Source organism: Aspergillus homomorphus, assembly GCF_003184865.1.
Source record: "Aspergillus homomorphus CBS 101889 unplaced genomic scaffold BO97scaffold_5, whole genome shotgun sequence".
In the NCBI taxonomy this organism is placed as follows: Eukaryota; Fungi; Ascomycota; class Eurotiomycetes; order Eurotiales; family Aspergillaceae; genus Aspergillus; species Aspergillus homomorphus.
Window position 1 is genome coordinate 374,742 of NW_020291891.1, and position 21,229 is coordinate 395,970.

General features: G+C 52.6%; 9 protein-coding genes across 9 annotated transcripts; 6 read left to right on the forward strand and 3 right to left on the reverse strand.

Moving 5' to 3' along the window:
* Positions 1-235: 235 nt before the first annotated feature.
* On the reverse strand, positions 236-1,027 carry BO97DRAFT_338288 (mitochondrial 54S ribosomal protein mL49; the record flags this gene model as incomplete). Its single annotated transcript, XM_025691517.1, has 3 exons — positions 236-286; positions 347-726; positions 868-1,027. The coding sequence occupies 3 exons, from the start codon at positions 1,025-1,027 to the stop codon at positions 236-238; spliced, it is 591 nt and encodes a 196-aa protein (XP_025554590.1).
* A 482-nt stretch (positions 1,028-1,509) lies between these two features.
* On the forward strand, positions 1,510-2,979 carry BO97DRAFT_421561 (eukaryotic translation initiation factor 3 subunit E; the record flags this gene model as incomplete). Its single annotated transcript, XM_025696727.1, has 3 exons — positions 1,510-2,654; positions 2,711-2,905; positions 2,961-2,979. The coding sequence occupies 3 exons, from the start codon at positions 1,510-1,512 to the stop codon at positions 2,977-2,979; spliced, it is 1,359 nt and encodes a 452-aa protein (XP_025554591.1).
* An 803-nt stretch (positions 2,980-3,782) lies between these two features.
* Positions 3,783-4,396, reverse strand: BO97DRAFT_411565 (uncharacterized protein; the record flags this gene model as incomplete). Its single annotated transcript, XM_025696185.1, has 3 exons — positions 3,783-3,968; positions 4,084-4,125; positions 4,274-4,396. 3 exons carry the CDS (start codon positions 4,394-4,396, stop codon positions 3,783-3,785), a joined length of 351 nt encoding a protein of 116 aa, XP_025554592.1.
* Positions 4,397-6,035: 1,639 nt separating this feature from the next.
* Positions 6,036-7,186, reverse strand: BO97DRAFT_338079 (ArsA family ATPase; the record flags this gene model as incomplete). The annotated part of the gene is made up of 3 exons (XM_025691513.1): positions 6,036-6,084; positions 6,153-6,742; positions 6,800-7,186. 3 exons carry the CDS (start codon positions 7,184-7,186, stop codon positions 6,036-6,038), a joined length of 1,026 nt encoding a protein of 341 aa, XP_025554593.1.
* A 1,505-nt stretch (positions 7,187-8,691) lies between these two features.
* Positions 8,692-9,468, forward strand: BO97DRAFT_212167 (uncharacterized protein). Its single transcript, XM_025690581.1, has one exon. It carries the CDS (start codon positions 8,791-8,793, stop codon positions 9,310-9,312), a length of 522 nt encoding a protein of 173 aa, XP_025554594.1. The 5' UTR covers positions 8,692-8,790; the 3' UTR covers positions 9,313-9,468.
* A 1,006-nt stretch (positions 9,469-10,474) lies between these two features.
* On the forward strand, positions 10,475-13,255 carry atfA (bZIP transcription factor atfA). Its single transcript, XM_025694731.1, has 3 exons — positions 10,475-11,011; positions 11,415-12,564; positions 12,625-13,255. Exons 1-3 carry the CDS (start codon positions 10,906-10,908, stop codon positions 12,926-12,928), a joined length of 1,560 nt encoding a protein of 519 aa, XP_025554595.1. The 5' UTR covers positions 10,475-10,905; the 3' UTR covers positions 12,929-13,255.
* Positions 13,256-13,907: 652 nt separating this feature from the next.
* Positions 13,908-17,471, forward strand: BO97DRAFT_363013 (tubulin gamma complex associated family protein; the record flags this gene model as incomplete). Its single annotated transcript, XM_025692480.1, has 2 exons — positions 13,908-15,183; positions 15,243-17,471. The coding sequence occupies 2 exons, from the start codon at positions 13,908-13,910 to the stop codon at positions 17,147-17,149; spliced, it is 3,183 nt and encodes a 1,060-aa protein (XP_025554596.1). The 3' UTR covers positions 17,150-17,471.
* Positions 17,472-17,858: 387 nt separating this feature from the next.
* Positions 17,859-19,658, forward strand: BO97DRAFT_403435 (WKF domain-containing protein). The gene has a single exon (XM_025694732.1). The coding sequence runs from the start codon at positions 18,088-18,090 to the stop codon at positions 19,411-19,413; it is 1,326 nt and encodes a 441-aa protein (XP_025554597.1). The 5' UTR covers positions 17,859-18,087; the 3' UTR covers positions 19,414-19,658.
* A 175-nt stretch (positions 19,659-19,833) lies between these two features.
* prs2 (proteasome core particle subunit alpha 1) lies at positions 19,834-21,112 on the forward strand. The gene is made up of 5 exons (XM_025694733.1): positions 19,834-19,975; positions 20,048-20,107; positions 20,210-20,304; positions 20,362-20,574; positions 20,636-21,112. The coding sequence occupies exons 1-5, from the start codon at positions 19,969-19,971 to the stop codon at positions 21,020-21,022; spliced, it is 762 nt and encodes a 253-aa protein (XP_025554598.1). The 5' UTR covers positions 19,834-19,968; the 3' UTR covers positions 21,023-21,112.
* Positions 21,113-21,229: the final 117 nt, after the last annotated feature.

Consider the following 21,229-nt stretch of genomic DNA (forward strand, 5'->3'; position numbering starts at 1 on the left):
ATCTCTGTGGAGGTATTCGGTTTGGAGGGTTGTTGGCTGATTTCCTTTCTGATTCCGATGGTCCCTTTTGGATCCTTGAAGCTCCGCGGTGAGGGGGGAGATGGGGTGTGAAGGGATACCGTTGTAGACGATACTAATGTCGTCGTCTTGAGTCAGATGTAGAAGATGGAATATTGACAATCGTGGTGGAGGACGGAAGCGACAAGGATCCATGATTCAATTTCGGTTAACAGGTCTAGAAGTTGCGCTCCATCAGGAATTGTTCGATCTCCCGTTTCCGCCAGCCCTGTAGATAGTGGTTGCGTTAGCCGGATCATAACTCGATAAGTACTTATGTGTGCCATACCTTGACAATAATGTGACCGTTCAGACGGTTGATCGTCACCTCAGGACTCTTGGGGGCGTGCGGGTCGCCCGACTCCAGACCCAGATACTGTGCCAGATCCGATCTCAAGGCGTCGAGATCACCTTCCGTCTTCTGCAGCTTGGTTTCGCGCTTGGTACCACCGGCTTTCTTATCGATGTATACAGGGAGGAGGTTGGAGGCGGTGCGGCGGATGAAGTAGGGGAGGTTGGTGAGTTGGAGGTTGGCGGGCGGTTGCGGAGTCGTCGGCGCGCTCTCCTTGAGCGTCTGAGAATGACGGCGGCTCAGTTGGGCGATGAAGGTGCGACATTGCTGTGCGGAGGAGGTGGAGCGGACATTGAGGCGCACAGAAGATCGGAGGGCTGAGGTTCACGGGGTGGGATCAGTATACATGCACTCACTCCCCTTTCTGGTTCTCTTCCTGTGTTGTCGGACAGAAGCAGCAGCTATGCATGCTTACTGTTCCGATGCATGGAACTAGACGGCAAGCGCTGCAAACTTACGGGAGGTGATCAGACTAGCGGAGGAGGAAAGTGTGGAGAAAGAACTACGCGGTCCCGAGGATGCAATGGACTGTGAGGCTTTGTGGATGGAGAAAGGGACAGCGGTGGATTGCTTGCGAATGGCCGAGCAAACCGGCAGAGACTGAAGAAAGGTTGCCATCGGGATATTGCAGGTGAAGAGGGGGATGGGGATGGGTTTAGGGTATGAGGAAATGAATCAGACAAAGAGATTCCACCCAGAAAGGATCAAGGGTCAACCTAAGAGTAAATAAGAGAAGAAAAGCGGGGAGGAAGAGGAGGGAATGAGAACATACGATGCGAAGAAGATGAAGCAAAAGCGATGATTTTCTTGCTTCGGCGCGGAGACCTTCGACTAGGCCCAGACCGGACTAGCGCGTCAACCAGCCCTCCCGCCCACATTTTTCTTTCTTTGAACGCCGCACACACTGACTTGACTGTGTCTGCCTCAGTCTCTCTCGTCCAGACCCGAAGAAGTCTCATTCGAGATCTTCTTGTTGTTCCTCCTCCATTATCTCTTCCCCCCCCCCTCCTTCTCCTCCTCCACCACTTTGCTCCCCTCTCCCCTTTCTCCCTCCCCCCTCCCCACCCTCTCCCAGCTGCTGCTGTTTCTCTTCTTTAATCATGGCAGCCAACGTTCCTCCTTCCGCTGAGACTCTTCTCAGTGGTGCCGCCGCCCACCCCCCCAAGACCGCTGAAGAAATCGCCAACCAATATGACCTTCTCCCCAAGTTGATCCCCTACCTCGACCGTCACTTGGTTTTCCCCCTTCTCGAATTCAGCTCCGGTGGTCAGGATGACGACAGGGAAACGATCCGTGCCAAGTATGAGTTGCTCAAGCACACCAATATGACCGACTACGTCGCCAACCTGTGGAAGGAAATGAACAACTCCGATAGCATCCCCGAGGAATTCATCAAGAAGCGTGAGGAGGTTCTCGCCAAGTTGCAACACTACCAGGATCAAAGCGCCAAGATTACCGAGCTCCTCCAGGATGAGAGCGTCGTCGGCAACCTGCGCAGCGACAAGGTCGCCAACTTGAAGTTCCTCGAAGAGCAGCACGGAGTCACGATCGAGATGGTCAACAGCCTCTACGACTACGGTCGTTTCCAATACAGCTGCGGTAGCTACGGCAATGCCGCCGAGCTCCTCTACCAGTTCCGTGTCCTGTCCACCGACAACGACAAGGTTGCCTCCGCCACCTGGGGTAAGCTCGCCTCGGAGATTTTGACCACCAGCTGGGAGGGTGCCATGGAGGAGGTTCTCAAGGTCAAGGACTCGATCGAGACCCGTCTCTTCAACAACCCCCTGGGACAGCTGCTGAACCGCTCCTGGTTGATCCACTGGTCTCTGTTCCCCTTCTTCAACTACGACCCCGCTCGCGATGTCCTGACCGACCTTTTCTTCTCCCCCGCCTACATCAACACCATCCAGACCAGCTGCCCCTGGATCCTGCGGTACCTCGCCGCCGCCGTTATCACCAACCGCAACCGCGCCCACAAGAACAGCAGCGTCTACCAGAAGCAATTGAAGGATCTGATCCGGGTCGTTCGCCAGGAGGGTTACGAATACTCCGACCCCATCACCGACTTCGTCAAGGCGTTGTATGTTGACTTCGACTTCGAGGAGGCCCAGAAGAAGCTGGGTGAGGCCGAGGATGTGTTGCGGAGCGACTTCTTCCTCGTCTCTGCTGCCGATGCTTTCGTCGAGGCTGCCCGTCACCTCATCTCCGAGAGCTACTGCAAGATTCACCAGCGTATCGACATCAAGTATGTGTGACAGAGCTTCAGCTACGGAATGCAACATGACTAACCCCCGATGTTAGGGACCTCTCCACCCGTTTGGGCCTGAACCAGGATGATGGTGAGAAGTGGATCGTCAACTTGATCCGCGACACTCGGGTCGACGCCAAGATCGACTACAAGGAGGGCACTGTGATCATGAACCACCCCCCTCAGTCGGTGTACCAGCAGGTCATCGAGAAGACCAAGGGTGCATTCTTCCGGACACAAGTTCTGAGGTAAGTTTTTGCGTCGTGGTAGGCAATCAAGCAGCCGGACTAATTCATCATACAGCGCGGCCGTTGCGAAATAAATGACAACCCTTGCATGAGTTTTTATCTGAAACAAGAATTTCGTCCTTTTACCCTTCTCTTAATGGTTTCTTCATGTTAGTAGTATCCCCCGCCAAGAAAGTGCGGACTTCCTGAGGTGATGGGACCAAGCAGAGTGGCATCAGGCTGGCGTTCAGGTGGTCCACTTTTCATCATGTCTTTCTTCTTTTTATATTCTTTTTGCTTATGTCTCTCTCCCCATGATCCTGTCTATTTCCCCCCCTATGTATCTCTTTGTCGACATGCTTCCAGGTGAGCTTTTTTGGGTGTGATGATCCACGCCGTCCTGGAAGGAAAAGCAAGAAAAAGAAAAAGAAGTATTGTCGAAGTTTCCACCCGGACGACTTTTCTTGTTAATGTAAGGATTGGCCATGAGGATGGAATGAGTTTTGAAAAAGTGAACCGAAGGGAAGAAGTGAGCTGGTATAGCTGATCACGCCCTTTCGTTCTGTTTCTTCTCGGTGTGTATCACCGCTGGCAAGCATTGCTTGTTTCCGAGTGATTGACCGATCTATGCTGTTACGAATGATCTATAGAGATGATGGAATCGAACGCGAATCTAGATATCTTTCTCCCGCCTTATTTTTGATATACATACAATGCTCTCCTACATCACATATTGAACTTCCCTCCTCTCCCAATCCACTCAGCCCAACCACCTACACAACCACCAGACAAAGATAAATACAGTATCTACCTCATCATCCCCCACCGCCGCCCCGACACTTCCCCGACTCGCCGCCCCCCCGCACCACTATTATTAACAATCCTCACAGACACAATCTCATTGATAAACGGCTCTCGATCCCCAGCGAACCGGGCATTCGGTGAACCACCGCCCCCTCTTCTGCTGCTGCTGCTGCCACCGCTGGAAGTATCCCCGGTCATGCGGAGGGATTCTTGGCGTTCGTATTCGCGAGACATGGTGGCTAGGTCGTCGATTTGGTCCTGTTTCCGTGTCCGGGGGTAACTGTTTAGATATGGGTTTGTATGGGGTTATGGAGAGGGGATTGTGGATGGAGCTGTGCAATGCACAGCTCATGCTGACGGGGCTGGCATAGAGAGAAGGAGGAAAGAAGACATACCCTTGTCAACGGTACGCCGGTTACGAGGTAGCCGTCTCGGCCCTATGTTGTTAGTACTGTAGTTATCACGGGGGAGTGCCCAAGCTCCTGGTTAGCCAGTAGGTACTGACCCCATTGACTATGACAAGGGTAGGAAGGGGTCTCATCGCGCACCGCACAACGATTCCACAGGAGTGACAGCTGTACATACTTGATAAGAGTACGGACGAGCCGTAGCCGACGGACCAAGGAAGTATTGTATATGGCTGAGGACGATATACCGTGAGAGCCCGTAGCCGGGGAGCCAGTATTGTTGGATCTCATTTGGGAGCATTGTTTGTCTGCCAGCCGGGGTCTGTTTCTTGGGATTGGAGGTCGGGGTGTATGTACAGTACACTGGGAGGAGTACGACTTCGTTGTCGTATACTTATAGACGTTTCTCTCTGTTGGTGGATTGTGGCTTCTGCATGTAGGTCGGCGTAGCTGGTTCATAGTCATGCGTGCGTACCGCTGGCGTGCATGTCGGTTGTCTCTGTGCTTCGTTGTGCTTCACTTTGTCTTGTGGTTTACTTGCATATTAATCCAGGTTCTATTGCATAGGGGTTCTTATAGTGACTAGGAAAGATAGTAAGTAGCAATCCACAGGATGAAAACACTACAGATCCATTCCCGCTTGCCATACTGTAGTGTAGTGTACTGCTTCCAAGTGCGAACCCTGTATACAGAAATATAGAGTATACAAGTGGAAGCAGAGCGTGGAAAAGAACCACCCCCAAAGAAAAAGGCAACCATGCAGTGCGTTCTGCTCACGTCCGATTCCGGAGTGCAAAAACACCACCCGCCTCACTTCTTTTCCATCCAACCAACCCTACACCGCGGAAAGTGAGGCTTGTTTAGTGACAAGCAGAACGAGTTATGCTTTTCGACAAATCAGAAGAGGTCTCGCCGGTAGATGAGGCTTGACTTTTGGTTGTTGCTGCTGCGGTGAAGTATGCGGGATTGATGTGTGCGGCTGGAGATTATGCATGCATTTTATATGTGTGTGCTTGGGGGCTTGATGCCGTGGCTCCAAGGATTTATCCTGCTTCTAGCAGTCGTGGTATGAGGTTACTTGATTGGTAGGGACCGTGACATGGACAAGGCCTGGATTTTGTTTCTTATGCGCTGCGGAATTGTCTAGGTTATACTATAGGTTTGGTATGGGCATCTGACTTGCATGCTTGTACTGTACAGTACTATGGTCGAAAGGTTATAGTGAGCAGCCATCCCCATTATTCTTCTCCTCCTGCATCGCCTGTTGCTTCACTTTGATTGCCCTGCAAATGTTGCTTCGCGGATATACGCTGTGGGTCTATCTCTTGATCTGGTCATTGAAACTAATTGAGCCACGGTCCAGGTTCCTCTCCCCGGTGAACCAGAGACTGGACCAGCTGGAATAGGCTGTTAGTTCTGGTAAGTGCAAGTTTTCTGTGAGTTGAAGATTGACAGAGGTTGGTGGTATGATGGTTGTTAGCAAAAGCCGCTCCATACTGCACTCAGACAATCCCCACGACAAAGGCTAAGGGCCCAAGATTGGAGCCAAAGACTCATAGACAGGACAATATAGCTTCCAGACGCCAAGCTATGAACCAAATCTGGGAGGCTTTGAAGAACATCAAGATACACGGGGTTGTGTAGCCCACCCAATCTGAACAGCAATTTGCCGTAACAACAACTTAGCCGGAGAAGAAGAGTAAAGACGAAGCTAGGTATAAGCGAGAACTTGGCACCAACATTCAAGTCAACAAGTCGACGTGGAAGACGACAATCTAGAGAATAATACCAAGCCTGGCCTCCCAGCTACCAAGCTCGAGGAAAAGAAATCCGAATCACCAAAACGCTTCTTGCATTACTGTCTATGATCTTTTCGTGACTCATCCCAGACAAAAGGCGCACTCGCAGCAAAATATCATGCGGAAATTATCTCCCATCCTTTAGTTTCCCTCCGGGGGAACATATGGGTTCACAAGCATGTCGCTAAACCTGTTTCATTCGTTAGCATCGCATGCGAAATGCCTCTCTCCTCCTCGGACTGCCGGGCTGTGACATACTTCTCAAGCTTCTCCTTCCCTCTTACTTCTTCGACCAGCAACGGCATCCGAACCACGTTGAAGTCCTCGTACAGTTCTTCGATCTGCTCGAGGTACTTCTTCTGCATCTTCCTGCGTGCGTTGCACTGCTCGCACGCGCTGCTCTGCTTCGGGAACAAGAGTTGGTTGACGACGATGGCATGGGTGTCGATGTTGTAGCTGGTCAGCTCCTGGATCATGCGCTCGGTCTCGTACAGGGAAAGGAATTCGGCGATGCAGACACAGACGAAGGTGGTAAGGTCGGCATCCTTGAACTGGGAGTTCACTTCGCTGATCGTCTCCCGGAGGGACTCCATCTTCTGCAACAGCTCATCGATATTTTGGCCGCCAGGTAGACCTCCGCGGGAACCCAGAATGGAGTTGAGCATGGGGCCGAATTGGGAGGACAGCTGCGACAGTTTCGCAAGAGCCTTCTCGAGGACGGTAGGGAATTGGAGAAAGCGGAGGGTGTGACCGGTGGGCGCGGTGTCGAAAACGATAACCTCGTAGGACAGGGACTTGACTTGCTTCAGAACCTCAGCGAAGGACATGGCTTCGTCCACACCGGGAATCTAGTCTCGTTAGCCATATGAATGACGATACATGCGCGCAGAGATCATAGAGCGTACGCTGAAAGCCAGATCCTGCATCATTCCACCAACGCCCATCCCAGACATGGGATCATCGCCCTGACCCTCACCACTAGCCAAGAGGTCTTGGATACTGCCATTGGGGTCGATCTCCATGGCACTCAGGTTGGTGTAGCCATCGACCAGCCGAGCCTCCTTTCCAAACTTCTGTCCAAAGGCATCGCTCAGGTTGTGTGCGGGGTCGGTGGAGATCAGCAGGACGGATTTGCGGACTTTGGCCAGCTGGATGGCGAGCGAGCAGGATGTCGTGGTCTTGCCAACACCTCCCTTACCACCGACGAAGATCCAGCGCAAGGTTTTCTGGTTGACGACCGACTGGAGCGTGGGCTCCATGAGGTCGTCGCTATGCACGACAGCGGAAGACATGATAAAGTTCGGTGGGGTGAATCGGGAATTTGGGTGGTTATGTATTTGGTCTAAGAAAGCGAGAGTGAGAAAAAAAGGAGTAAGCTTTAGCGCTGCGTCAAGTCGCAATGTTGACTTGGAGCTTGAACTTACCACGTACGGTTTCCCCGCAGAGTCCTCAAACCTTCGGATAAGGGCGGTCGACGGTGTGGGATTCGAGAAGTTTCGCAAGAGAAGGTGCGTCACCCACGCTAGAAGCTAATTAACCGTAAGCTGGTTAGACGATGCTGACAAGATCAGGTACGATACAATAATATGTCGTACAGCGCAAGTGACAGCAAGCGGCTCTCGCTCTCGTTCTCTCGCTTTCCCTCTCTAGTGGTTGCTAAAGCGGCACGTGCTAGAGCCATCGGCTGCCTCAGGCGCCACCGCAACCCCGCGGATTGACTGATACACTCTGACTGTACTGTACGCAGGCCTATCGCTTCAACTCACCCTTCGCCTTCGTGCAGCATGCAGTCCGACCTATGTGCCGCAGAAGAACGCCCCTGAATGTAGTATCAGAGTTCAAGGCCGGGCCTTTTAACGGCGAGGAGCTAATCGGTCTCGTCCAAGTCTCCTTCAAGCATGATGCAGCGTAGGCAATTATGGTAGATTCCATATAATAGCCTTTATGGCAAGAAATACCGTTGACAGTCATGAAGTTATCACAGATTATCCACATACAGCACGTTTATGAAGGTAGGGTTCTATTGGTGACAGAGCCACCGCAGGGGTCCAAGGGCTAGTACTCATGACTAGGGATATCTGCATCTATCCCTTTCTTCTGAGCTTACCCCAGAATCAGCTAGTGACGATCCAAGGCCACATGCAGCGTCTCAGCCATGTTGCGAAGTCGCTTCTATCGAATTCTCGGGGGCATATTCCTCATCGCCCGAATCAATAGCATTGGCATGTGTAAACCACTTGAAAACGCATATCGGGGTCTCCGCATACTCATAGTATTGAAGATCAACATACACATATCTGCAAATTCGCATGCTGCCTCATTGCGTTGAATATATGTCACTGCTTGAACTTTAAACTCGACGAGTCTGCAGATCCTACAAGCGATCTATATTTCGCCTCAGCTGATAGCACCTACTATAGTGATTGCAAATCAAAAGCGCACTTTGTTGGATGATGTGCTAGTCGTGACACTTTCCTATAGGCGGATTACAAGATCCGGTGCTAAAGCCGTTTTTGATCACTCCACCAAGCGACTACACTACTGGCTGCATCGTTGAATATCATCAAAGTTGGATCCACGTGTTTGCCTCCCCAGCACACCTTGAATGGACTTGCACCGAGCTACCCACAATCAGGTCAGTTGGGGTCAATAAGACCATCCGATCAAGACACGGAGTGCCCATTGTCATCTACGAGTAGAAAGACCACCGGAGATCTGTCATGCATCATCCATAGCTGTCTAGTGTCTTTTGCAGGGGCGCACAGTTGCGTGCCTGTGCTCCGTTTTGGGCGCTAGGGGAATAAGCCTCCCGCACCTGGGGACCCGGCTCAGGGTTGAGAAGGGAAGGGAAGGTGTCTGGTGGGAAGTCTATGTGAACATAACACATAACAAGAAAATGTTGGGCAAAGAACAAGACGCGATCGTCTATCGCTATCGACTATCGCCTATCGATAGGTGTGTTCTGGCCGGGCTTGGGGGCTCCATGTGGAGAGAGACAATGAACTCCAAACTTACTCACTCCTCTCTCGAATGCTTCAAGGCCTCACACCCATCTGGCCAAGTCCGATCATCCAGAAATGGAGTGGCAATCCAATCGAGGCTCCCACCGAACCTGTTTCGATGCCAATGTATTACCGCAACAATGCATCACGTGATGGTTATCCACGGGAGGAGTGATCCGGAGCATTGCGTCATCGAGAGCGATCCAATCATCGAGGAGATGTGTCACCCAACGTTCCGAGAGATTCCCCCTGAAACCAGCAGAACAGGTTGGAATTGGAGCCGGAGATGGGAGGGGAGGGGGGGAGACATCGGGAGAGAATACTTGCTTGAACCAATCCGGAGCCTTGGGAAGAGGGCCGTCAGTGAGCCATTCATGGCGATTCATGTCACCCTCGACTACAGTCTCGACCACTGAGTCGCTGCAGATCCTGACCGCCCCGCAGCCGGACAAACATGGCGTCCGAACCATGATTCGTTCAGATTCGTCCAGACGGGCGGGGGCTCAGAAACGGGCCCGTGAGTGGCTGGACTAAGTGGGGGCTTTCTTAGTTCGACATCCCAGGAAAATTCCTGTCGTCGTCACCGTGATCTCATCCATTACTGCTCTGCCAAATCAACCCCCTTCTTTCAGACTGGCACAGTTCAAAGTCACTCTCACTCAGTCCAGTTGGTGGTTGTTGCACCAAAGTGTATTGTAGTACATACTATACTAGTCCCCTGTAGATAGTTGTTGCACTCATTGTTCCCCAGCCTACTTGCTTCTTTCTTCGGTTTCCCCCTGGATAGCAAAGCAACATTCTCGATCCTGATCCGAGGCCGAACTAGAAGAAGCGAGAGAAAGGAAGGAAAAAAAAATTAAGACCTTGTCCTCGGTTGTTAGACTTGCCAGTCTATTCCGCCGTCATCTCAACAATCGCGTCCACTCGGATTCCGCTCATCACATTGGTTGAAATGTATTCCCGAGAGTCCACCATCTCCAAGACCCAAGTTCTTCTGTCCAAGTAAGGGCCAGCCAGCATTCGCCTGCATAATCATCCAGTCAATCCATAGGGTTAGTCCTGGTTTTTCACACCCCCCTCTCTTTTCCTGGTCTGGTCAATTATCCATTTTTCTTTTCGTGCTTTTTTTTCGGTTGGTTCTTTTTTTTCTATGGGTCTCCTTTTCTTCCCGTTGGCTATCAATAATCTATTCCGAAGAATTCGAGGAATCTGCCCTGAGACAGATACAGTAACAAAAAAAAGAGGGAAGGCGAAAAAAGAGAGATGGCTTCCAGAAAGAACGGGATAGGCAGATATAGATCCAACAACCTGCAAGAAATGATACCACAAAATGAAAGTATCCAGATAGAAAACAAAAAGAGAGGTCCAAAAAAAAAGAACCATCTATTCCTTCATCGTTTTTTCAAGGGCTGCACTCTGGCTGGTACCCGTGGGCTTTTTGTACTTCAGGGTTGCATGGTTCCGGCGTGACATAATAAGAGGTCGAGTTCATTTAGGCTTAGGCTTAGCTCACGACATTCGACCGCCTCCCCTCCCCCCCCCCCTCTCTCTCTCTCCCCTAAAACTAAAACTCCTCCGGGTCTGCCTGCCTACGTCACAACTTTTCTTCCTTTCCTTCCACATCTACTACCACTACTACTGACCACTACGTCTATCTATCCCATCTTACTTGACGCAGTCCAGTGACCCTCTCCGGGTAGAAACTACTGCTGTACATCTCAAATCTATTCCCGCGACTGAACACCGGACAACAACAAGTCGATTGACCAGAGAGTCGGCGTCGGGCCTTGCTTTCTCTTCTTTCTACCTGTATCTGTTATCCTTGTTCCACTTGTCGCCGTCTGTTCTGGTCCTTGCCACTTCATCCACTCGCTCTTTGCCCTTATTTTTCTTTTATTTTTCTCTTGCCCGTTCCCTCCCACCCACTCCGTCCACCCACACCACCCCCGAAAGTCACCTGCCAACTCCTACGCTTTCTAATATACCGGCCACCACCTCCCACAGATATTATGTCTGCGGTTGTCGCTACGACTATCTCGACCAGCCTGCCGAATAATCCGTCGCATCGTAATTCATCACCAATGGACGCGAAAAAAGCTGGTCTGGAGAGCGAAGGTGAGTGTGTCATGATACGGGTTTTTTTGGAACCCTTCGTCTGCGCGTGATTTCGCGGTACCTTTGGCCATATGCAAAATCGCTATTGTATCTTGCATTCTCCCCCTATGTTCTGCTATTAAGCCTTGGCCTGTTTGGGCTTGGTTGTACGCCACTGTTCCTCAAATGTTTTGTTCAACGCCCTCGCCGTCGGGATGACCTCACAATTGGCGTCATCGATGGCTATCGTTATCAGATCCCCTTCTCAGATCCCAACCCGCCCATGCGATGCGAAGACAACATCGTCGCTCCTATCCAAGTCCATCATCATCGCACCCGTGACGCATCTATCATCGTCGTCGCGCTTGGAACCTCATCTTCTTCTTCTGCTGCATTACTAACGCGATCCTCTTCTGAGTGACAGACTCTCGGGCGCCGTCTTCAGATGTCAAGGACTCCAAGCCTGATGTAGAACCTCAAACCTCGTTGGCGCCTCCTCCGCGACCAGCCATAACAAGTGCTACTGATACTCCCGACTACTTCAACTCTGTTCACAATCCCTTCTCTCTGGAGCCCAACCCTTTCGAGCAGTCTTTCAGTGGTGGTGGTTCCGGTGAAACGCCAGGCAAATCCATACTTCCCCCTGTTGCAGCCCTCACCTCACCGGCCCTGCCAGGCACTACCTCAGCGGGCGGTGGTTACGGTTGGTCCAACTCGTTGCGCTCTGGGCCTCTGAGCCCAGCCATGCTCGCCGGCCCGACTGGCCCCAATGATTACTTTGATAGTATCGGTCGGGGCTTCCCTACTCCCAACGAATCCTCTCTGCGTACTGGCCTGACTCCTGGTGGAGGAGGCTCGATGTTCCCTGCCCCTAGTCCAAACTCTCAGGCACTCCTTCAGCAGCTGCAAAGCGGCGGTGCGACGCCATCTACCATTGAGTTCCACCGTACTGCCCTCAATGCGGCGAAGAAGAACAGCCTCAATGGTCCCACGTCAAACCCAGCCGCTGAATCCGACCCATCATCTCAGACCTCGACTATGGAACTCAAACCAACCCAGCCCGCGGGAGCCGATCCGTTTGGTCACCACGACGCTGCGGATGCAGCTAACGGATTGTTCATGCTAGCCAAGGGTGGTCAGGCAAACCCCAACCAGTTCTCTGTAGCCAACCAGACATCGATCCAGCCACAGAACATTCAGACCAATGAACAAGCACTTGATGCTGGTGCTGATAGACGGAACTCGCAGAACATCAACGGCTTGGGCCACGGCGGCCGGTCGTCAAGCGATGCTTCTGATATGCAAGGCGAACAAACGAAGCCTGCTGGCAAGGGTAAAGGCAAGAAGGCCACTGCTGCGAAGACTGGGGCCACCACCAACAACAGGCGCAAGGCTGAAGATACACCCAAGGTACCCAACAAGAAGGCCAAAACGAGTAACGGCGGTAGTACCGAACCCCCGTCGGACATTGGGGACTCGGATGAAGACGATGATGATATGAAGAAGAAGGGTACGACGGACACGAAGAAGATGACTGATGAGGAAAAGAGAAAGAACTTCCTGGAAAGGAACAGGTAAGCTAGAACCATTGCTGCGCATTGTTGTGAAAGGGCCACGCTAACAAGTATCACTAGGGTCGCGGCTCTCAAGTGTCGTCAACGCAAGAAGCAGTGGCTCGCTAACCTTCAGGCTAAGGTCGAACTCTTCACCTCCGAGAACGATGCACTCACTGCCACTGTTACCCAGTTGCGGGAAGAGATCGTCAACCTCAAGACTTTACTGCTTGCACATAAGGATTGCCCAGTCTCGCAAGCGCAGGGTCTCGGCCCTCTAATGATGAACGGAATGGCAACCGGATTTGATGCTCATCCATATAATATCCCAAGCCAAATGGGCATGCAAGGGCCGCCGATTCCTGCCCAGGGGCTCCGACGATAATGAGCCGTGTACACGATTGATTTAATTCTATGATTAGCTCTTGGACCGCACTAAACATTGCAGAGTGCAGATGCCATATTGGTGCCAGTCCAGCACGGCTTCTTTTTACGCTCTGTATTGTTGGCTATTTGTGTCCCATGCTTTTCTTTATTCTTATATTTTTTTTATTTGTTTCTGCCTTTGATTTCAAAAAGGGTTTTCTTCGGTGCACTGGGGGCTTTTTCATGGGTTACGTTAGGATTGTTAGGGATTGCTGCCTTTTTTAGCGTGTCTTATTAGGGAACAATGACATGGATGCTACTTCAATCGAGACTTTTTACTTCTTCAGGACCACCACCCCTTGGTTTTGAACTAATTCGAAGCTTGCTTCTCTCTTTGCCATCGACTTTTCGCTTCCAAGGTCAATCTGCCAAGATTCGTAGCCTTATGATGTCTCTTAGCCGGTATCCTGGGCTGATTGCCACGTTAGCCTTGGCCAGAATGGCTGCAGTTGACCTGTCAGGGATATGAGATTTGAATAAGAATAGACAACTTCATAACCTCTTAGAAAGCAATACCTGCCAGTGCTCTAATCGATGTATACACAGGCAGTGAAGGCTGGCTTGGCGGGACGCGGCAAACCACTCAAACCGGACAAACAATAACACTCGTCGGGTCCAGCCCTTCTACGCGGCTCGGGCGGTCCTGGACATCGATGCGCTTTCTTGCACGTCGCGAACTCTCCTGGAACTTATGCGATAATTTTACAAAGCGGTCGCCTACACTGGTGTAGGTAGCCATGCGTTGCTCTACAAAGGGCCTGTGAAGCGAAACCGTGAAACCTCATCGTTCGACCGCCTCGCCGCGTCCGTCCTCAGGCCGATACGCCCCCCATTTTCGATCTAGTGCTCCGACGAACCATTCGTGACGTTTGACTATACCCGTTGACCTACCCAGACCATAGATAGCTATCACGCAGACTCGGAGAACACCGCGGACAATGTCCGCTCGTCAGCCGGCGCGGCCACGGCGCATCGATGACGCCCTCTCCCAGCTCGTCGACTCCCTCACTCCCCCACTGTCGCATACGGACCTTGGCGGCGAATACGAAGGGGATGCGGAGGAGGCCCTGACGGCAGCGGAGGAACGGCGTCACCAAAAGCTGCTCGAACGCTCGTGGCTCATTCTGAACTCCCACATCAACACCGCGAGCGACCTGGCATCACCGTCCGGTCCCTCAGCGTACGGCGTCAATCGCCGCGGGAGCTTGGCCGGTGGGGAGAACATTAACAACGCGGTGGACCTCATCAAGCGGAAACTTCTGCGCGAAAACGCCAGCCCTGAACAAGCGGTCCGGTTCTCCAACCTCTACTCGCGGCTCCTGACGCAGCCGGTCCTGTCCCAGAAATGGGCGATCCTCTACCTCCTCTACCGACTCTCGAGCACGGATGACTACGAAGAGCATGTAATGGAGGAGGCGGGAAGCAGGAGCCCTCCGGCCGAACCGGCCAATTTGCAGAATATGCTGTTCAAGGGCCCGAGGATAAAATCTGGCTGGGGACCTAGGGTGTCGGAAAGCTCGGACGATGATGGGCCTGCGATCAGCTCCTCGGCGTCGCAGATACCCGCGCGAATGGAGCGGCAGGCCTCGCTGAGACGGCAGCAGGAGGTGGGCTTGGAGAGGGAGCCGGAGCATGAGCCTGAGACCTTCGCACCGACGGTGCGAGCCCGTGAGGCCCGCGCTACGCGAAGTCGTGCCAATACCGGAGTGCGAGATCCGCCGCTCGAGGAGCCAAGAGGCGAGGAGTTGGAGGCGGACTCGGAGAAGGAACAGCGACCGAGTGGACCTCTTGAACAGGGGCTCCTTCGCGACCTTCCCTTCAATTTACAGGGATTATCTTCGTCGAATATGCATTTCGCATCGTCGACAACCCTGAAATTGCCCCCTTCTCTGCCGGTGCCCATGATCTCTTTGCTGAACTCTCTCGCTGAGCCATGCTTGCTTTATCGTGGGCTATCGGCTTTCGTAGAGAGTTCGGCGAGTGGGCTTCTCAGTCAGAGCCTTCAGGCAGCTCTCTCCAATGAGCTTCGCTCCTATCTTGGACTCGTCGCTACTCTGGAAGGGGAGATTCGACGGGCATTGGCTTCACCACCGGACCCTAACGATCCTCGGAGCGCAACCAAGAGCGGTGTCACGCTAAAACGGTGTGTTGTCTGGACAAGGGACGCGACGATGGCGCTACGATTAATGAGTTTGATTGTCGAGGAGGCGCAGAGTGAGTACTAGAGGAACTCTCGCTCCAGAAGAGTGTTATTCTAATTCTATCTGTTCTAGATAAGAAAGGCGGCCAACTGATTTCGCTGATCCATGGCTTCTCGACCTCCCATGGTGACCCTTTCGTATGTGCCTTCGCGGAAAAACTTCTCGTCCATGTGACTCGACCTTTCTACAACATGCTACGACTTTGGATCTACGACGGTGAGCTGTCGGATCCGTATAAAGAATTCTTCGTTGTTGAGCCGGAATTCAGACCCAACACAGATCCGCGCCGCATTGCTACCAGTGTCTGGGAGGATAAGTACAAGTTGGACGATGAGATGGTACCGTCAATCATAACCCAGGACTTTGCGAAAAAGATCTTCTTGATCGGCAAATCTCTGAACTTCATCCGCTACGGCTGCGGAGACTCTGGCTGGGTCGAGGCATACTCGAAAGAAGCCTCCAAAGAACTGCACTATGGCGATACGGCTGGCCTTGAGACATCGATCGATGAGGCCTACAAGACGACCATGGCGCGGTTGATTCACCTCATGGACGACAAGTTCAAGCTCTTTGACCACCTTCGAGCGCTGAAGAATTACATGTTGCTGGGCCAGGGTGATTTCATTGCGCTCTTGATGGAATCGCTGGCGTCCAATCTGGATCGTCCAGCAAACTCACAATACAGACACACTTTGACTGCGCAGCTAGAACACGCGATTCGTGCCTCCAATGCGCAGTACGACTCCCCAGATGTGCTCCGCCGGCTGGATGCTCGTATGCTAGAGCTTAGCCATGGCGATTCGGGCTGGGACTGCTTCACCCTCGAGTACAAGATTGATGCGCCAGTAGATGTGGTCATCACGCAATGGGGCTCGACGCAGTACCTGAAAGTGTTCAACTTCCTCTGGCGCATCAAGCGTGTCGAATTTGCCCTCGGAAGCACCTGGCGTCGATGCATGACAGGCGCTCGGGGCGTGCTCGGTAGCGTCGACGACAAAGTTGGCTCAGACTGGAAGAGAGCACGATGTGTGATCGCCGAGATGATCCATTTCGTCTGCCAACTCCAATACTACATCCTCTTCGAAGTCATCGAATTCAGCTGGAAACGACTACAAACAGCTATCTCCAAGCCCGGTTGTACACTGGACGACCTGATTGAAGCGCACACCCAGTACCTCAACTCCATCACGCACAAGGGTCTCTTGGGCTCATCTTCCACCTCCAAGAGCTCATCCTCATCCACCACTTCAGCCAGTAGCAAAGTGCAGGAACAAGACTTCCTCAGCCAACTCCACCACATCCTCAAGATCATGCTTGCCTACAAAGACGCCGTGGACGGCCTCTACTCCTTCTCTGTCGCCGAGTTCACCCGCCGGCAAGAGCTCAGCGCGAAGATCGAGACACGCACCGCCCAGGGCCGCTGGGGCCTCACGGAGCGCGACATCCTTCCATCCTCCGCCCGACGCACGCGGGGTCACAAGGACTCCATTTCCTCAACCATGTCCCCGTCCCTAGCGGCATACACACCGACCCTAGGCGGCGACGGCATCGACACCCCGTCCTCGCTCGCCGGCCACAACGACCTCACCGCAGATGACCAGATGCTCGCATCCCTGCAAACCCGCCTCCGCGACCTCTCCGCCGAGTTCCGGTCGCGCCTGAACGTCCTCCTCGGCGACCTCGCCTACCAGCCGGACGTGGACATGCGCTTCCTCGGCGTCGTCATGAACTTCAACGACGTCTACGAACCAGTCCGCAAGCGACGCACCGCCGCAGGAGCCAGCTCGCGCGACAAGGAGCGAGCAAGACGGAGGGCAGCGGCGGTCGCCGCCGCCAACGCCGCCGCCGCGGCGACGACAGAAGGAAGCAGCACGGCATCGGCGTCCAAGGACCAACAACCACCACCTTCCAAACGGGAGAAACGTGACCCAAATACGAGTGGCAATGGAACTGAAAGCGGTAGCGCGCATTGGTCTTAGAGCAACGTCTTTTCTTTCCTTTTTTTTATGAATCACTCTTTATACGTATGGGTTGAATGGGATGGATCTGTCTTGGTGGTATTACTGGGATGAGCGGAGTCAATTTTTTTGCTTTTCTATTCTCTGGTAACCCTGAGCCCTGAGCTTTGGGAATTGTGACTGTATGGATGGCTGACTTCATTGGGAGTTCCTTTTTTTTTTATTTTTATCTCCTTCTGTGTCTCCAGTGGATTGGGCAGATGGAAGTGACAGCAATCAGAGAGGATGTACATGTACATACCAACGCACAGTCGGTGTAAGCTAGTTTAATGATGATGATGACGATTAGTGTGAGTATGATGACGATGAAGAATTACCTGATATACCTATCTATCTACCAAACCTGATATACCGAATGAGAGGGAAGAGAGCCTGTAGACTTCAGATCGCTATACCCAACAACACGCACTCAGTACACCTCTGAACTAAGTAAGTAGCGTACGAGACAGCATTACTGGACAACACTACTCCCAAGTGCCTCCCCTCCCCTCGCACCCAACACAATGCCAAAAATCCTCCTGCCAACAACTACAGTACCTATAGTTCGGACAGCCCACACCGCCCACCCACACCGCGACCGCCGTCTCTCTCACACCGGCAGAAAAAAAAAATCCCAAACCCAGCTAACTCACGTGAAAAATCCCTCCCCGGTTTGTAGTCTCCGTCGGAGTTTCAACAACAACACTAAGTGCAATTGCTCCTTCGACTTTCTTGTCTGGATTTCTTGTGTCGCGGATAACTTCGGTTTATTCTGGGTGCTACGCGACATATATCCTGTGGGATCTGCTTGTCGAGATTCTTTGATTTGGTTGGAAGGAATTTGTGCGTGTGTTGGCTGCGGAGTTGACTGTCGCGGACTACGAGCGATTTCTGATCTGGGTGGATCTGTTTTGGGCGGTATGGCTGCTTCTGTTACTGAGGAGGTGGGGGTGTTGAAGGAGAAGAAAGTGAAGAAGGAGAAGAAGGAGAAGAAGGAGAAGGGCGAGAAAGAGGATAAGGAAGAGAAGAAGGAGAAGAAGAAGGAGAAGCGAGACAAGGAAGAGAAGAAGGAGAAGAAGAAGGAAAAGAAAGCGAAGAAGAGCGACGAGACGGACGAGCGCGACACCACCGTGACCGATACGGACGAGAAGACGCCGTCGAAGACCAAGTCGAAGAAGAGACGCTTGGAGGAGGATGAAGACGACCACGAGACCAAGATCGACGCCGAGAAGGAGGAAAAGCAGAGAAAAAAGAAGAAGAGAGTTTCGTTCTCGGCGGATGTGAAGTTGCAGGACGGCGATGGGGACGAGGTCTCCGAGGCAGATGAGATGGAGGCCGAGGTGGAGGGTCAACAGCCGCTTTCGGAGCAGAACGAAGCTGCAGTTGAAGCTGCGGAGGAGATGGACTATGAAGGGGACGGTGAGGACAAGACCATGAAGAAAAAGAAGAAGGAAAAGAAGAAGAAGAACAAGGACAATTCATCGGCTTCCACAACCGACGGCACCACACTCAAGATCCACGAGACGCCCATCCTCTCCTACCTCAGTCTTTACCACAATCATCGCGCCGCTTGGAAGTTCCAGAAGAATCGCGAGACGCATCTGTTCAAGCATGTTTTGTCACTGGAGCATGTCCCCGCGCAGTACAATGCTGCGCTGTTGGCGTATCTGCAGGGGTTGAAGAGCGAAGGTGCGAAACTGCGGTTGAAGGAGATCGCGGAGGAGGTCGTCAAGGCGGATGTGGAGGTGGAGGAGAAGGAGGAGGAGGAGACGAAGAAAAAACAGGCCGAGGAGGCCAAGACGGATGAAGCAGAGGAGAATGATTCCACCCCCGAGCCCAGTTACAAGAAGGCTGTTGCCTCGTTCCGGACGCGTCTGTCTGAGGGCAAAGAGAATCTTGATGGTCAGGCAGACACCGAGGGGCTTGACGCTGCGCAGCTCCAGAGGCTCCAGAAGAGACAACGCGCCGAGCTTGTCCTCTGGGCCGTCACTGGTAGTCTGTTCAATCTCGAGAAGCCCAAGGCTCCCCCACGGATGGCGAAGAAGAACCAAACGCCAGGCAAGAAGAAGAAGAAGAACCGAACCGCTATCATCGAGATTTCCAGCAGCAGCGAGAGCGAGAGCGCCAGTGACAGCGACAGCGACAGCGATGCTGGAAAGAAGACCAAGCGTCCAGCCAAGAAAGACTCATCTGATGAGAGCAGCAGCAGCAGCAGCAGCATTGATAGTGACAGTGACAGCGACTAGTCGCTATATGCTACACGCCATCACTCGCACTGAGGTGTACAGACTGGTCTCTGTACTTCGCTGCTCCTCGAACAAAATGAAGATTGACCCCTGCCCTCTCGCCTGGAAATAAAAGTTCTTGATACCTGGTTTACGCATACTAAAGCGGTCTTCTGTCGGATCTACGAATGTCCTTTTTATCTTTCACTATGCATTGTTAGACATATAGACCTTCTGTATATAGCCAAAAGCCACCGATTGATACGAATCAGAGCAACGATCTGAAATCAAGTCAATAGTCAAAATGAGCACGTAACTTGGAATTGAAGTAGTGTTATCATGGAGGTGGCTGCTGGAAGTGGCAGAGTGGGAAGGCGGTGACTGGAGCTTACTCAACGGAGCCCCGAAGCTTAGAGCTTCGGCCAGGCACCCTCTGGCACGCGTCCTCTGCCTCCATCCTCATCCTCCGTCCCCCCAATCTTTCCCTTTACATATCTTAATATCTCTTTGCTTCCATCCTTCTTACCCGGCAGTCTTTGATTGTTTAGTCTGCGATATACACATACCACCGCAGCCATGTCTGGTAGGAACAGGCTCCTTCCGACTGAACTGGCATGAATGACTTCATCGACTAACCGACAGTTATTGTGAACAGGAAGCGCCTACGATAGACACATCACCATCTTCTCCGACCAGGGTCGTCTGTACCAAGTTGGTAGGTCCCTTGTCCGAGAAAGGACGTTCCTCCCCGCCTCCCGATGGCACTCAAACGGATGCCCGAACATTTGACTTACCATCGTCCTCTGCCGGCGCTTAGAATATGCCTTCAAGGCCATCACCTCCGCAAACATCACCTCATTAGGTGTTCGGGGAAAGAACTGCGCCGTGGTTCTGTCTCAGAAGAAGGTCGCTGTAAGTCGCCCCTGGCGGACCAACGACGTACCGCGCATGGTCTGACAGACAGCTTAGGACAAATTGATCGACCCCACCTCCGTTTCGCATATCTTCAAGCTCTCTCCCTCCGTCGGATGTGTCATGACTGGTTCTATCGCCGATGCCAGAGCGAGCGTTGACCGTGCCCGTGGAGAGGCGGCCGAGTTCCGGTACAAGTACGGCTACGAGATGCCCTGTGATGTTCTTGCCAAGCGACTTGCGAATATCAACCAGGTTTACACGCAACGGGTTCGTGCTTCCACCCCCGCTAGACTATCTTGGAGTCTTGCTGATGAATCCGTCTGGATAGGCTTACATGCGCCCGCTCGGCGTTGCCATGACCCTGATTTCCGTGGACGATGAGAAGGGCCCGCAGCTCTACAAGTGCGACCCTGCAGGTTACTATGTCGGTTACAAGGCGACCGCGTCCGGTCCCAAGCAGCAGGAGGCGCTCAACCACTTGGAGAAGAAGCTGAAGAACAAGGACTATGCTGAGGGTAGTTGGGAGGAGGTGGTCGAGCTGGGCATCACCGCCTTGAGCACCGTGCTCAGCGTCGACTTCAAGAAGCATGAGCTGGAGATTGGCATTGTCGGAGGGCCTCGGACTGATGGCAAAGAGGGCACAGATCCGAGCTTCCGGGCCTTGACGGAGGATGAGATCGACGAGCGGCTGCAGGCTATCAGCGAAAAGGACTAATTGAGTCGCGGGGGCATCCATGTTGGTAGAAGCAAACGATCCATGAATATTACTTTTTCGATGTTACTATTGGAACTTAATTGATAAGCCCCGATCTCGTTCTTGCGTTCCCTGCTTCGTAGTTGTCTCCCCAACCGCCGATCGATCTCAAAACTTGGAATACATATTCCTTGCAGATGCTTCAATCGGAGTCGGAGATAGCGAAGC